This window comes from Triticum dicoccoides, chromosome 6B (genome assembly GCF_002162155.2).
Source record: "Triticum dicoccoides isolate Atlit2015 ecotype Zavitan chromosome 6B, WEW_v2.0, whole genome shotgun sequence".
Lineage (NCBI taxonomy): Eukaryota > Viridiplantae > Streptophyta > Magnoliopsida > Poales > Poaceae > Triticum > Triticum dicoccoides.
Genome location: NC_041391.1, coordinates 660,515,340 through 660,530,213, shown reverse-complemented (window position 1 = coordinate 660,530,213; position 14,874 = coordinate 660,515,340). Strand labels below are relative to the sequence as shown.

Here is a 14,874-nt window from a genome sequence, read left to right as displayed (position 1 = left end):
CTGTCCCAGCGCGTTGGTCGTTGTATTGAAGCTCCCGAGAGATACCTATCAGTTGTGTCCATCATGATGAATCAGCATGTCGATAGCAAAGAAAAGACAAAACCTCTTTACGGCAAGGAAAACAGCTCACTATCAAGCTATGGGTAAATAATGGGGTAATGGTGAGCTCTTCTAAAGAACCTTCTATCTCCAGCCCAATGGGTACTCTGTGTAGCACGGGGCTTCAACAGTGGTGAGACAAAACACCCCGAAATGAGCCCAATACATTCATGTAAAATTTGTTTAAATCACGCCATGGTTTGAATCAAATAGATCAATGAGATAAGTGATGGCAACACCGCAACCGTTATAGGTGGTTGCCGTGCCTTTGGAAAAACTCTATTGGACACTCATTGCATCAATTTCTTGGCAATACACATAGGGAAACGAGCAAAGGATGTGTCGGCCCATTTAGCAGTAGCAATGAACACAATTTTCCAATTTTGTGACTATTCTATAAGGTTCCTGGACAGTTCATTGTTGTTTTACTTTTGATTTCTTGTTGTTTCTTTTACCAATTTTCTTGGACATTTTCTATTTATTTTTTCTTTTGCAAAATAGTTGATTCTAAATACATATTTGTATTTCCATTTTTGGGAGAATTTCTATTTTTTTGCATGTCCAAATATTGTTTGGAATTTCACCAAATGTTCCCATTTTGAAAGATTGTTCACTAATAGAAAATGTATGGGAGTGTTAAAAAATGTTCACATTTTCAAAAAAATTATTGAAGATTTAAAAATATTCGTGTTATCAAAATTTGTTCACGAATTCAGAATGTGTATATTTTATCAAAAAAATAGAATTTTTGAAAACGTTCGTGTTTTCCAAAAACTTCCGCTCTCCAAAAAAGTAAACTTTTAAAAGAATAAATTAAAACCGGAAAAAACGCACGCTACAGTGCACATGTGCTGCTACAGTGTTCGGCTTGCTACAACACTGGGTCATTGTAGTGCGCCAGAGTCGCTGCAGTCGTACAAAAAAAGATGCGAGCTAGTTGATTAATGGGCCAGCCCGGTCACTCACGCCCGTATGTCTCGAGGGTAATTTGATGCAAAATGCTTCACATAGAAGCTCATGTGTGCATTTGTCAAAAAAACTCATGTGTTTCTGTGCTCGTGAAAGAGAAGGCAGACGAGGCGCCGGGTGCTTGGGCATATGGGGCGGCGGTAGTAATGCTTGGGCCTGGGGTGGCGAGAGAAAATTTGAAGGGATTCAACCCATAGAGGAGAGAGAGAGAGAGAGAGAGATAGAGATCCCCGTGGAATGATGACCCAAATCATATGGACTAGAAGCATACACGCGCCTTGCTGCACCATTTTAATTTTTTACCGTTTATTCATTTGATTGTTAATTCACGAATAGATTCCTTGCTGCTCTATTTGCGGGCCGGGGTTTGTTGTTTACTTCATGGGCCTTTTGTGTTTTGGCTTCCAAAATTTTGGGGTGAGAATACCCTTTATTGCATTGCAGGATATGTCCAGATACTAAGAATCATCATTTACTTGGTAGGATATTACTCAGTTTTTTTTACAACTATTGTTCTTCACAAAAATATATGTTTGCAGCACTGCCAGAAACATATCCAAAGTAGTAGTAGGCATCACGCATATCCTGGACCTACAGGGTTAACCACAATACTGGATGAACATGATAATAGTCATCTACAAAACTAATTCAAAACTATGATATGCGTAACTAAGGCTTCTGATTGTAGCATTCATCTACAACAATCATACAACTCTGCGATTTGACCAACAAATATTTCGTAACTTACCTTGGTCAAATAATACAAAACACCAACAACAATGATCTGCAATAACGGTAAAAGGGTAGTGGAAGTGAGAGATACTTGGAAGTTGCACCACTGCACCAAAGTATATGGCTTCTGGTTTTCAATATTGATCATTTAGATGTGTAGTTAGAATCAAAACAGGAAGAATACATTTCAAATAAAAACAATGCTTTGCACCGACTAACGACAGGAAAGGGAATGAATAATATTTATAGCAGCCTCTAAGAGGAAGAGACAAAAATGAGAGGATCAAGAGATAATAGTACAAGTGATTGATCTCAGTTTTCATTTGAATGTGTGTACATTAGTGACCCGGTGACAATCAACCAAATTATATTCACAAAAAAACCTAGTTAGCGTCTTGCCTTATTGTTTTAGTGCCAATTAAGTTCAATTAGAGAACGTGCTCCTTAGGCGTGGAACCATATGCTAATTAATACTTCCTCCGTTCTAAAGTACTATCTCTGTCCTGGTTTATAGGTCCCTTTTGTAGTTTGTGCCAAATTTTGACTAAAAATTTAACTAATAAAATGTTAATGCATGTCAAGAAAATTTATCTCATTGAATTCGTATTTGAACATAGTTTCCAAAAATATAATGTTTGGTGACATGCGTGAACATTTTGTTAGTTTAATCTATGGTCAAAATTTGACACGAAATACAATGGGGACCAATAAACCCGGATGGAGGTAGTATAGTACATACTTTGTTTCCAAAAGTCAAGCATATCAATGTTTGACCAAGTTTTAAAAATAATCAACATCTACATGTACTTTTATAGTTTATTTATTTAATACTTCAGATATTGATAGTTTATTTTATAAACTTAGTCAAACATAGACATCTTTGACTTTTGAAAAAACTAATATGCACTGCATTGTGGAACAGAGGCAGCATAAAGCATGTCATGTATTAACTGCCTGCTCGAGGTTGTTAATCCACAAGCACAGACATGGTACTCAAGCAGTGAAGCATGAGACTTTCAGATTGAAACCTTGCACGGTGAGATAAAATCCCGTCATAGTCCTGTTTAGCCCCGAAGCGAGCAAGATTGAATTTGAATCAGGCTGCGAAAGAAAGGATGACATTGGGAGAGGAAGGAGGTATGGGGAGTTGTACTACCGACCTTGTGGACCATGGCGTGTTGATGAAAGCGGCCAAGTTCCGAAGACGACAGTCGTCCCTGTCCAGCGCCATTGCTAGCCATGGCATCCTACCTCGTCATCTGCTCCTCTAGGCCCCGAGCGTCGTTGTCGTTGGACGTTAATTACCGCACAAAAAAAGGGGAGAAAGACGAGGCGATGGGCGGTGTGTGTGGCGTGCTGGTGGATTGGCAAAGCCCGTGGTGCTTTGTGGTGCGGAGGAGACGGTGTGCGCCGGGCGCCCGTGCAACCGTGTGGTGCAGAGTAGGCGGTGATGGACTGACGATGCCCGTGCAACCATATGACACGGAGGAGCAGGTGATGGGCCGGGTGTCTGTGCAACTGTGTGATGCAGAGGAGGTGGTAAAGGCTCAGGCTTAATGCCATGAGGGAAGGGAAAAAAGATGGAGAGATGGACGGGGCATGTGGCGCGGCGGTGGACCCACGACGCCTATGCAGGCATGTGATGCAGAGGAGGCGGTGATGGACCAAGCTGGCAGTGATCGTGCGGCTGTGCGATGGTACATCACTTTGACAGGCGTGGATATAGTTGGTCGCATCATTAATTCCCCTCATACCTGGCAGGGGTTTATTTCAAGCCTTTTGGACGTGCGTTCAGTGGGAGTAGACGTTTCCGTTTGTGTTGACTTCATCAATCTCAAGATGATGTGCCAGCTCAGTCTCTTGAAGGTGCTCATAGGGGTAGGGTGTGTGTGTATGCATTCATAGCGATGAGTGTATGTAAGCGACTTTGATTGTACTGTGTCCAAAAAAACAGAAAAGTATGTTTTTAGTCCCTCAAGTTCTCCAAAAGTATAGACTTGGTCCCTCTCTGTCATGATTTTTTGGTATACATTTGGTCTTTCAAGTCTCAAAACCGGATAAATTTGGTCCAAAACCAGATTTTGAGCACGTTGACCGGGTTTGACCAGATTGACCAGGTTTGACCAGATTGACCAGGTTTGACCGATGAATAGTGAACTAAAAAAACAAATTAAAAAACTGAAATTTCATGACAACCAACATGCTTGGGTGCTGTCTGTAATTTTTTATGGTCAAATAACATCCGAGGGGCTAAAAAAACAATTTTTAGCTTTTTGAGCCATTTTTTTCACGTGCTCCTTGAATGTTGAAACACCACAAAAAAATTACAGCACCTAGCGCACCCAAGCATCTTGGTTGCCACAAAATTTCAGATTTTTTTAAGCATGTTACTTTTTTAAACACCACAAAAAATTACACGCACCTAGAGCACCCAAGCATCTTGGTTGCCACAAAATTTCAGATTTTTTTTGATTTTTTTACTATTTTTTGAACTTACTGTTCATTGGTCAACCCTGGTCAAACGTGGTCAAACCCGTTCGACATGCTTAAAAGTTGGTTTTGGGTCATCTTCTCCGGTTTTGAGACTTAAAGGACCAAATGTATATCAAAAAAAATCTTGAGGGACCAAGTCTATACTTTTGAGGAATTTGAAGGACCAAAAACATATTTTTCTCTAAAAAAAACAATACCTACTGACCCAGTAAAAAGCCGTGGTTCTCCTAAAAAAACTAAGTGGTTCTCTTAAAAAAAGACGTGGTCATTTGATCCTTTCATCCCAGAGCGCTCACAGGGCTTACATTCGTGGGAGCTTAGATATTGTAGTGATATGCGATTTTTCAAAAATAATGGAAGGTTACATGGTTATGAAAGTTTAAAAATTACATGGTTATCTCTTTCTTTAGCACGCCCCTTTTTAATACAAGGGTGGCAAAAAAAGGTTAATTATGGGAGTAGTCAAGAGGTTGGGTTATACGAGCAAGAGCTCTTGCTGTCCTGGGCTTGGTTTTAGCATGTACAAAATGGAGAGCTTAAAATGCACGGATAAGAGCTCCAAGTGTCTGCCAGAAAAAAAGAGAAGGAGAGCTCCAAGTGTTCTGGTCACTTCTTTAGATGGACATATTACATGCATTCATTCAGGTGTACATATCTTGAATTTGCTCATGAAATTACATCACAAATCCTTTATTGTAAAAGACAAAGAAAAGACTAGGCAACTACTCTGTCTAGCGCCTCAAAACCATTTTCTTGCACCAGCAACCGTAGACAACCAGTAGTACAATTGTCAATGCAAATCCAACTCCAAAGCCTACACCAACAAAAAGCCATAACATGATATCATCAAATGGTGATCCTTCTTGCACAGGAGGTGGCAGCGACGAAGATGGCGAAGTCACGAATGTAAGGTTACATTTCACGAGAAGTGGGCACCCGTACAACCCTCTGTTTCCGCCCTTGAACGAGCTGCTGGTGAATGTGGAAAACTGGCTGCCTGAAGGTATCCTCCCACTGAGATCATTGTAGGAGAGGTTGAGCCACTCGAGTGTGGTCAACATGGCCAGCTCCTGTGGGATCTCCCCCACGAGACTGTTCCAGGAGAGGTCCAGTGACTCAATCCGGGCCAACTGGCCGAGCTCGTGTGGGATCTTGCCTCTGAAAGCATTGTGAGACAAGTTTACCACGTGAAGGTATGTGAGGTTGCCGATTGACCGTGGGATGAACCCACTGAATCGGTTGCATGACAGGTCAACCACCATCAGGTCAGCTGGGACTTTTTCCACCCTCATGTATTGTTGTTTCATGGCCACATCGATCACAACCTGATAATACGATCTTCTAGCTCGCACAAACACTGTATAATCATATTCTGAGGTTCCATTTGGGTCCAAAACCATGGACCTGAAACTCTTGAATAAATATGGTGGTAGATCGCCGCTGAAGCCGTTTCCAGCAAGGTCAATGATTTGTACACTGGCGAAGTAACGGGCGCTTGAGTTCTTCTCCACAAGAGGGGGGATGCTCACCGGGCCATGAAAATTGTTGTATCTCAACACAAGTAGCTGAAGCTCCTGTAGCTGACCTAGCCATACAGGGAAAGAGTCCACGAAACGGTTCCCTCCAATGTCAAGAGCTAGCAAGTATTTGCATCGAGCCAATGTTCTCGGCAGGCGCCCTTGAATGTGGTTTCCATGTAAATCTATCAGCCTCAGGTTACATGATTCGTCGATCTCGTCAGGCCATGCTCCGTCAAGGCTATTTTCCCTCAAGTTCAACACAGCGAGGTCATTGCAACCTTTCAGCAAATAAGGTGGCACCAACCCGCTGAAATTATTGCCGGATAGGTCGAGTATTTGGAGAGGATGCTGCTTACGACATTCTGAGTAGGGGATAGCCCCACTCAGTTCATTGTTCGCAAGGTTGACAGAGTAGGCGACCTCAAACTGTCGGAGGAAACTGCTTGGAGGGATGGAAGAGAATTTGTTGTTGGAGTAGTCAAGATCGTACACGTCAAAAGGGAAAGGCACGGCGCCACCAAGCATATTGAAGCTAAGATCGATGGACGTTATATTAACATACTGCAGGCGCTGACCCACGGTGGTGAAGTGGTTCTGAGAGAGGTTTAAGTAGCTCATGTTTCTCCAAATCCAGTCAGGTATCTCCCCATGAATTTGATTGGAAGAGAGATCCAAATGTTGTAGTTCAGGTAGATATCTAATGACAAGGGGCAACCTTGTTAGGTTACAGTATGCTAGATCTAGCATAGAAATACTACTATTACTACTAGCATCGACTTCATTACCATCCCCGGAAGCAGATAATAATGGGTTGTAGGAGGCTGATATAACACTAAGTTTCCTTAGCCTCAAGAACGGGTTTAGATCCAAGGTACCCGTGAAATTGTTGTTGTCAAGTTGCAGGGACTGAAGAGCAGTGAGATAGGAAAAGGAAGTTGGAACTGCACCTGTCAGCTGATTGCTGCTCAAGTCAATGTCAGTTAGCTTAGCTGATGGATTCTGGAATTCCTCAATAGCACCAGAGAGTCGGTTCATTTGGAGGTACAACGTCTGCAATGTTGGCTGAGTGAACAAGGATGACAAAACTGTCCCCGAGAGTAAATTATTGCTTAAATCCATCGTTCTGAGATATGGGTACATATGTCCGTCAAGAGGAACCATCCCTGTAGAAGAAAATTGTTTAGTCATAAAACTGGTAGCCAAAGACCGTGTAAGTTCAGATTTATTTCTTAATTTGCAGTAACTTGTCACGCCCCGGGAAAATAAGACGACAGTAATGAAAACAGGGTAGCTTGGCCTATGTGGTCATTGAACTCTCTGGATGTTGCTTGCATCTTGTAAAATTTGAATGAATAAAGCACACCGATAATCTGGAAATATCACTGTCTATTTTAAAAAAATAAACCATATTATAAAGCACAAGTCCTCTAGTAAAAGTGCCTATGGAATAATAATCTAAATATTCCAATGAAAATCCTTTAAATCAAAGACGGCCTAAATTTGTAGTTCTTGAGTATTTGGTATTAGGACATGGGTTTATTTTTTTTCTTGGCTGTGTGCATCTGGACATCTTGTTGGTGCAGGCTGGGTGTAATTGATATCTTTGAGATATTAATACATTCTCTTTGTCGAAAATAGAACATGGGTAGTTTTCTTAAACCTGCCCAAGACAATTCGTTTGTACAATTCTTTTTAGATAATGGAGAAGAGCACCTGCACGGGCTCTCCATTCAAAGATGCACACACCCCTTGTCTACAAAGTCTTAAACAGTTTAGTTTTTTCCAAAGTATAAAGTAACAAGATAAGGAATTCAGGATACACTAAAACTCAGGTAGGACAAACATATTGTTAACCTGTCACTTTTTTTGGATATAAACCCCATATATTTTATTTACAGCTGTCATCGTATAATATTTGATAGCAATGTGATGTGCCTAAGAAAATGGCAGGATTCAACTGGCCCACATCGATTCCCCCTCCTTGCATCTATCCGAAAAACGATATAACAGACTTGATAGGTAGATGATTTAGCAAGCTGCAATCTTTTCAATAGTACCAACTTACCTGTGAAGTTGTTGTTGGCGAGCGATACGCTTTCAAGTCGTGTCAAGCTTGTAAGCCATGGAATCTGCCCAGACAAACCGGAATGCTGACAGTCCAGTATGATCAAGTTTGTCAGATTGCTGAGGGCCGAAGGTAGCCTGCCGGAGAAGCTGTTCCAACTGATGTGTAATTCAGTCAGTGACATGAGGCTCCCGATGGAGGTAGGGATGGCCCCAACGAGGTTTGTGCTTCCAAGGTCGAGAATCATGAGATTCTTTAGGCCAGTGATCCCAAGAGGGAATGCAGAAGGCTCAAATCTGTTATCAGCGAGCACAAGTTCTCGCAGCGAAGGGAAATTGGAATGAGTGAACAAATCAGGCAGAGGACCAGTTAAAGAGTTATAACTAAGATCAATCACCGATAAGGAGTGAAGTCTTGATAAGGATGGGTGAAGTGGACCAAAAAGGGGACATCTGTTTAGGCGAAGGATCTGAAGAAGGGGGAAGTGGTTGGCAAGTGCCTTGAAGAAGTCCGGTGCTGTGCCGGTGATATTAACTTGCTCTAGATGGAGCTCCTTCAGCTTGCCAAGGTCGCTGGCTACTATGGTCGACGGATGGAGCTCCCATCCGTTGTATCCAAGGTCGAGGGTGACCAGGTTGGTGAGCCGAAAGATATCGACTGGGACCTGAAAATCAAAGTTGCAACCTGACAGGTTGAGATAGGTCAGTTGTGTCAAGCTCTGGAAACCAGAAACCTGAAGCTGGGAGCTGGTAAACGTGTTGGAGGCAAGGTTGAGGTATTGGAGAGAGGTAAGCCTGAAGAGGGAAGGGTGAAGTCCGCTGATATACAGGTTCCGCTCCGGGAGGTCGAGTGCGGTTACCCTCCCGGTAACATTGTCGCAGCCAACGCCCTCCCAGCGGCAGCAGTCTGTGCCCTCTGTCCACGAAGACAATGTTGTGGTGGCGGCTGGCATGAAGTAGTCGTCTTTGTCGGTGACGGAGAAGGAACGCTTCACGGTGAGAAGCGCGGCCGCCTGGTCCCTGCGGCAGCGTGCAGGGACCTGCTGCGAGGCACTGCTGTTTGCTGAAAGGGCGTGTGAACAATGCACCAGTAGCAGGATTTCAGCAAGGAAACCTAAGGTGACCAACGGTGAGGTGCGGTGAGCAGGCATTGCAGCTGGCGATTTTTCTCGACTCAGGAGAAGACGAGATGAACTCATGTACTTCTTCTCTGCTGCATATATATGTATATATAGAAGATGGCAGGTGTGCAAAAACGAACACGCTAGTTGAGGGCATAATGCCCTGTGATCGTACCAAGCACCAAGCCCGCTTTATCTACAGTATATGTACATCAGAGTCTTCGCTCTTGGCCCCCATGTAACACAGTTGCGTTAACAGTTGTGGCTTGACGTGGAAAGCTAGTCTCCGCTCCATGCCCCGTTCTTGACTTTGGACGAGTCTTCAGAGGCTGCTGCTTCATCCGACAATTCGATTGACGGGGAAAGCTAGTCAAGTATAAACGACAACCCGTCTAGGCTCCAGCCGTGTGGACCACGGCGTCTTCTTTCTTCGAAGTTCATCGAATACAACCACACGTAGGGGCGGTTGGCAAACACGCAGAAGAGACTGTCCCGGCCAAACAGTGAAATGGACCAAAAAATAAGTAAATAATACTCCCTTCATCTTAAAAATAAGTGTCTCAACTTTGTACTAACTTTGTACTGCCTCCGTTCAGAAATACATGTCGAAAAAATGGATAAAACTGGATGTATCTAAAACTAAAGTACATCTAGATACATCCATTTCTCCGACAAGTATTTCCAAACGGAGGGAGTACAAAGTTATACTAAGGTTTTTTTGTGTGGGGTAAAGGGAGTTTTATTCCAAAATTATCAAGTTACAATCGCGAGGTAAGAAATGCTCGGGGGCCCTCTAAGTAACCACACAGAAGTGGTACACTCAGTCCGGTTATATCTAGCCAAACAATCTGTAACTCTATTCTGATCCGTGTGTATCTTCTGTGAAATAAACTCTCTATCAACCATTAAAGCTTTAATCTTCAAGGAAAGGTGATCATATGCGGATCTGTCTAGTGAAGTACTTGAAAGAATTGAAAGTGCTTGTGAAGAGTCTGATTGCACCAAGACTAAAAACTCAGAGTGTTGTATAGCTAGAGCCATACCTTGCATTGAAGCATCAATCTCTGCTTCCAACTCATCATTGCAGTAAAAAAGATACTTGTATGCTGCAAAGATGACAGAACCGTCCTGCTTCCGAAGAATCATCCCAGCTGCCTCCGAGCCATGCGTCTCCGAATAAGAGCCATCAACTGAAAGAGCGACCATGTTATCCGGTGGTGGTGGCCATGGAGGGCATGGTACAGTAGGTTTCAGCCTTGGTTTTTCACATGTTTCAGTCACGGCCATTTTTCTTTTAAGAATTTCCTCCGTCGAGTAGTGCTGAACCTGAATCAATGACCTCCAGTAGCTCTGCAAAAACTCCACAGTAACATGCATGAGAAGGCGGTATTTCTTTACCATGTGCCAAATCTGATCTCAACTGCCATATCCGCCACACAAGCATGATAACCATGCAACGTGATACTTCTGAGCACTCTGACAAAACATGCAAGAGCCAATCTTTCACAGTGTCAACCAAACATGCCTTAGAGGGAACCGGCCAACACGCACGCATGAGATCCCAGAGGCAAGCCGCGGCTACATGTGGCCAATGCATGGAACGAACTTTCATCATCAATTCCACAAATCGGGCATGTTGCTCGTGTAGCTATATGATGAAAAACTTTACCCATATTTGTTGCTAGTGCCCCGTTCGAGGCCTTCCAAGCTGTGACCTTCATTTTTTTTAGAAAAAAGGCATACGCCCGACTTTATAAATAAATCCATCAGGCAGAATCACAGCATCAACACCAGACGAACAGAGTATTAAGCAACAGCTAGCAAGTACGATTACATGGCACCCTAGCCAATCATGGCACGCAGGCCAGCGCCGAAACCAAAAGGACAATAGCTAAGACGTCGTCCGAGAGTGCCGCAGCAGGGAGGAAGCCGTCAACCGCATCTTAGATACCATATCGTCAAAAGCCTCAAGGTCCGCCTCCTTAGTCAATGCAATAATCTCCAATGCTGCAAGAAGACATTAGCTTTAAATAAGCAGCTCACAGGGTTAGCCGGGAAGACATGCTCAATAGTAAACTTGTTTCTAGTAGTCCAGAGCGCCCAACATATCGCAGCCCAGCCAACCCAAAAAACCCTTTTAGTCACCCCAGATAAAGCAGAAGCACAACGTCGCAGGTCCTCGAAGGACGAGGGGTCCAATTAACATGAAGCCAATGTTGGATGCAACACCAAAGGAATTTAGCCAAAGAACAATGAAAGAAAATATGCTCGGTGTTTTCCATGGCCCCACAAAGCACGCATCTATCAGAGCCCGGGCCATTCCTTTTCCGGATTTGATCAGCCACAGGAAGCTCCCCACGAAAAGCTTGCCACATAAAGATTTTAATCTTAGAAGGAATATGGACTTTCCAAATGTTCTTAAATTTCGACGTGAGAGCACTGGAGATAAGCTTAGCGTAAGCAGTCTAACCGAAAACCGACCAGAAGAGGCGAGATGCCAAATGACCGAATCATCTTCATCCGAGAGCATGGTGACCTTCATTTTCTGTGGGACTTTAGCTCTCCACAGAAGCTTCCATAGCTCTCTATCACCATTAGGATGCGAACTGGACGCGCCGCGCGCTCGCAAAGTTCAATTCATGATCTTGCATGGCCAGCCTATATGCGCTCCGGACAGAGAAGTTCCCGCTACGCTCGGGTTGCCATGCAATAAAGTCCTTGCGCTTTCTTGGGGAAGTTCTTAATTTTAGAATCTCATTCACATCTAATGGCCAAAAGTGGTTACTGAGTAGCTGTACATTCCAAGCTCCGTTGTCATCCAAAAAATCAGAAACATTTTTCAATCTACAGTTACGTTTAGGGGTAATCGGGCGGAAAGATGGGCCACGTGGAATCCAAGGATCTCGCCACGTTTTAATAGAGGAGCCATCGCCCACTCTCCAGATCACCCCTTTTTTGAGAAGCTCCAATCCATGTTCAATACCTTTCCATACCGCGGAAGCGTCACCTGAGAAAACCGTATCCATGAGATTACCATTAGGGTAGTACCTCGCTCGCAACAACCGTGCACATAAACTGTTAGGAGAATCCAAAGCAAAGTTGTACTAAGGTTAAGACACTTATTTTGAGACGGAGGAAGTAGTAAAACATTCAGGTTCTTATGATTCTCTATGTTGCCACAAGCTTCCATCATCGTCGGACTGGCCGTCGGAGAAAGTTTATTTCTTAAGCTTCATTTAGCAAAAAGTTTCAACGAATTTTGGACTTGTAGATAATTAGCTATGATGTTTTAATTTTTCAGGGCCTTTTCTGCAAAACTGTCCGTTATTTAAATTTGACGGAATTGTTCTGGATAATGTTTTGCATAAGGTTGGCTATGTGGCAGTCTATGATTTGTCGTTACCGATTCAAAATAAAAATTAAAACGTAACCGTCAGTTCTAGATCCAACTGCCAAAATCAAAATGTACCGATTCATTTAAGTGATCTAATCTAACATGTTAGATCGAGATCGAACGGCTGGGGTTTCATTGGAGCTCACCATGGCGCTAGGTCGTTGGAAAGTCGCCGGAGAACTCGGGCGCAACAGGGACGGCTCGGATGTGGACGAACTCGACACTCCGGTGCTCCCTAGCGGCGGCGAGGTGGTCAACAAGATGCGGACGACGACGACAAGGCTCCTGGTGGTCATGATTGTCGCCGGGGTGGATATAATCGATAACAAGGGCTTGTCGGAGAGGGCGACGAGTTTCGGGTGATGGCACGCTGCTAAAAAACGAGCGTGTTTGGACACATGGCTGGGTCGAGAGATGCGCTCAAGCAAGAGAACCCAAATGGACATGGTGCCGGGCCAAAAGGACCACCGTGCTCCTCAAACTTTTGGCGGTGGCGGCGGCATCGGCGAGCTTCAGTTGACGGTGAACTTGGTTAGAGTAGTGTCTAGGAGAGTCGCCGAGAGCGGGGGTTCACGTGGTGGTGGCGGTTGAGCTTAGGGTGGTCAGGGTTCACCGGAATTCGGCCAAAGATCTCTTGGCCAAAGCAGATGAGATGGTGGCATTGCGAGCAAAGCCTAACGACGCTCCGACAAAATAGGTAGTGGGCTTTTGCGCATGGGCCTAGGGGGTATTTATAGGGCATGGAGGCTCGGGCAGGCATGCATGGTGGCCACGAGTGGAGGTCATGGGTGCACTTGGGTTCGTGCACGTTGTGGGCGCTTGCGTTGAACGGCAGTTACATGAGGTGTGCGACGACCCTGAGGGGTGGGTCATGCTTGGCAGTGAGTGAGAGAGGGCGGGTGGAGGGTGCTGCGCGGGCTGGCTGGGATGCGGTTGGCTTGGCTGGCTCGTCGGGCCTTTTTTTTTGTTCTTTTCAAAAAATTCTGCCACTTATACTTTATGTTATGATATTCTAATCAGATTGGATGGCAAATATTTCTCATTTTATCTCCTTTCTATGAATGTAATAAAGCTGTAATATATATACTAGAAAGTTTGACTTTACTTTGATTTAGAATAGCGTGCTTACTTTAATTTCTCAAACTAATTTGAGGGTTCTTTTTTATTTTGGATCGGAGTAGTATAATTGCTAGAAAATTCAGTATTTCATTGTGGAATTCTAAAATAAAGTAAGTTCTTAAATTGAATTTGATTTTTCTCCAAACTAAGAACTTTCCCTAAATGCCCTTTGAAATATTTCTAGTTGGGTAAACATTTTATTTGTGGTTTTTGACAAACTATTTTTGTCAATTCATATTGGGCCCTTCTGCAAAGTATTTATATTTATTTTCTGTTTTTTTAACTCTTTTAACCAGGTTTTACTTATAGTTTAAATTGCACGTATTTAAACTATTTTCATACCCTTGTTCAAGCAATAAAAAAGGACAAATATTTATCTTAGGAGATCTCTCCTGCCCTTATGCATTGTTTGATAAAACTTTTATTCAGAGAAACTTTCATCGCCATTAATTAAACTATAAAATGGATTGGAGTTTAAGAATTGGTCATGTTTATTTCAAGAACCAAATATGCAACGAAATCATGGGTGCAATGCTTCTAAATGCACATCCTAAATTTAGAGAAAATTTGGGATATGACGCGGCCGCTGGTCATGTGCGGGGCACCGTCCTGGAAGTGGTCGTCGATGCCGCGCAGGACGTTGTGGACGAGAACATGATCCTTGATGCGATGGCCAATGTCCCTGAGAGTGTTGGCCATCTGCTCGAGCGTGGAGGTGTAGTCGATGATGGAGAGGTCTCCTTGGATGAAGCTAAGGAACTCATCGAGGAGGTATGTGATGTGGGCGTCCCGATTGTTGCAGAAGAGGGAGCAAAGGTACCGCTTGAGCGTGTACGCTATGTCCTTGTGCTCCTCGACGATCTCCAAGGTCAAGGGAGTCGCGGTGGCATTTTAGCAGGAGAGGATGGCGAAGTCATTGCGGGCCTAGTCAGAGGAGGCCTGCGACGGCTAGCCGTCGACGTGAGCGCGTCAAGGAACTAAGACGCCATAGTCCATATTTCTCCTCGAAATCGAGAGTGGCGAGGACACGATCATGGATGCGAAGTCCCTGGATTTGGGGAGTGGGAAGAGTCTGTGTTGCGACGGCGTGGCCGAGCTCCTCGTCAGAATCTAAGCCACCGGACGAGAGGGAGGAAGAGGAGCTCATTGTTAGAAGGAAGGAGGTGGGGCAACAAAAGAATAGGATCTAGAAAATTGATACCATGTTAGAATCGGGGCGACAGAAGGAAGGGAGGGATTCGTGCAACACTTCATATCTCATTGATTGGGTGTTTACACAATATATCTGGACATGGGCTAACCATACTCACGCAAAACTAGACTTATGACTCAGTCCTACCACACGGACGTGAAAACACACACA

The 14,874-nt window shown here is 43.9% G+C and overlaps 1 protein-coding gene across 1 annotated transcript; it reads right to left on the bottom strand.

The window, feature by feature from the left end:
* Positions 1–4,871: 4,871 nt before the first annotated feature.
* Positions 4,872–9,040, bottom strand: LOC119322084 (receptor-like protein 6). Its single transcript, XM_037595585.1, has 2 exons — positions 7,879–9,040; positions 4,872–6,976 (listed from the first exon to the last, which is right to left on the bottom strand). The coding sequence occupies exons 1-2, from the start codon at positions 9,026–9,028 to the stop codon at positions 5,025–5,027; spliced, it is 3,102 nt and encodes a 1,033-aa protein (XP_037451482.1). The 5' UTR covers positions 9,029–9,040; the 3' UTR covers positions 4,872–5,024.
* Positions 9,041–14,874: the final 5,834 nt, after the last annotated feature.

Bases quoted from the DNA above. Each gene is read 5' to 3' on its own strand.
- LOC119322084 (XM_037595585.1), bottom strand. From the start codon at position 9,028: ATGCCTGCTCACCGCACCTCACCGTTGGTCACCTTAGGTTTCCTTGCT. The intron at 6,977-7,878 runs GTAAGTTGGTAC...TTTCTTCTACAG, and splicing joins CGCCAACAACAACTTCACAG to GGATGGTTCCTCTTGACGGA.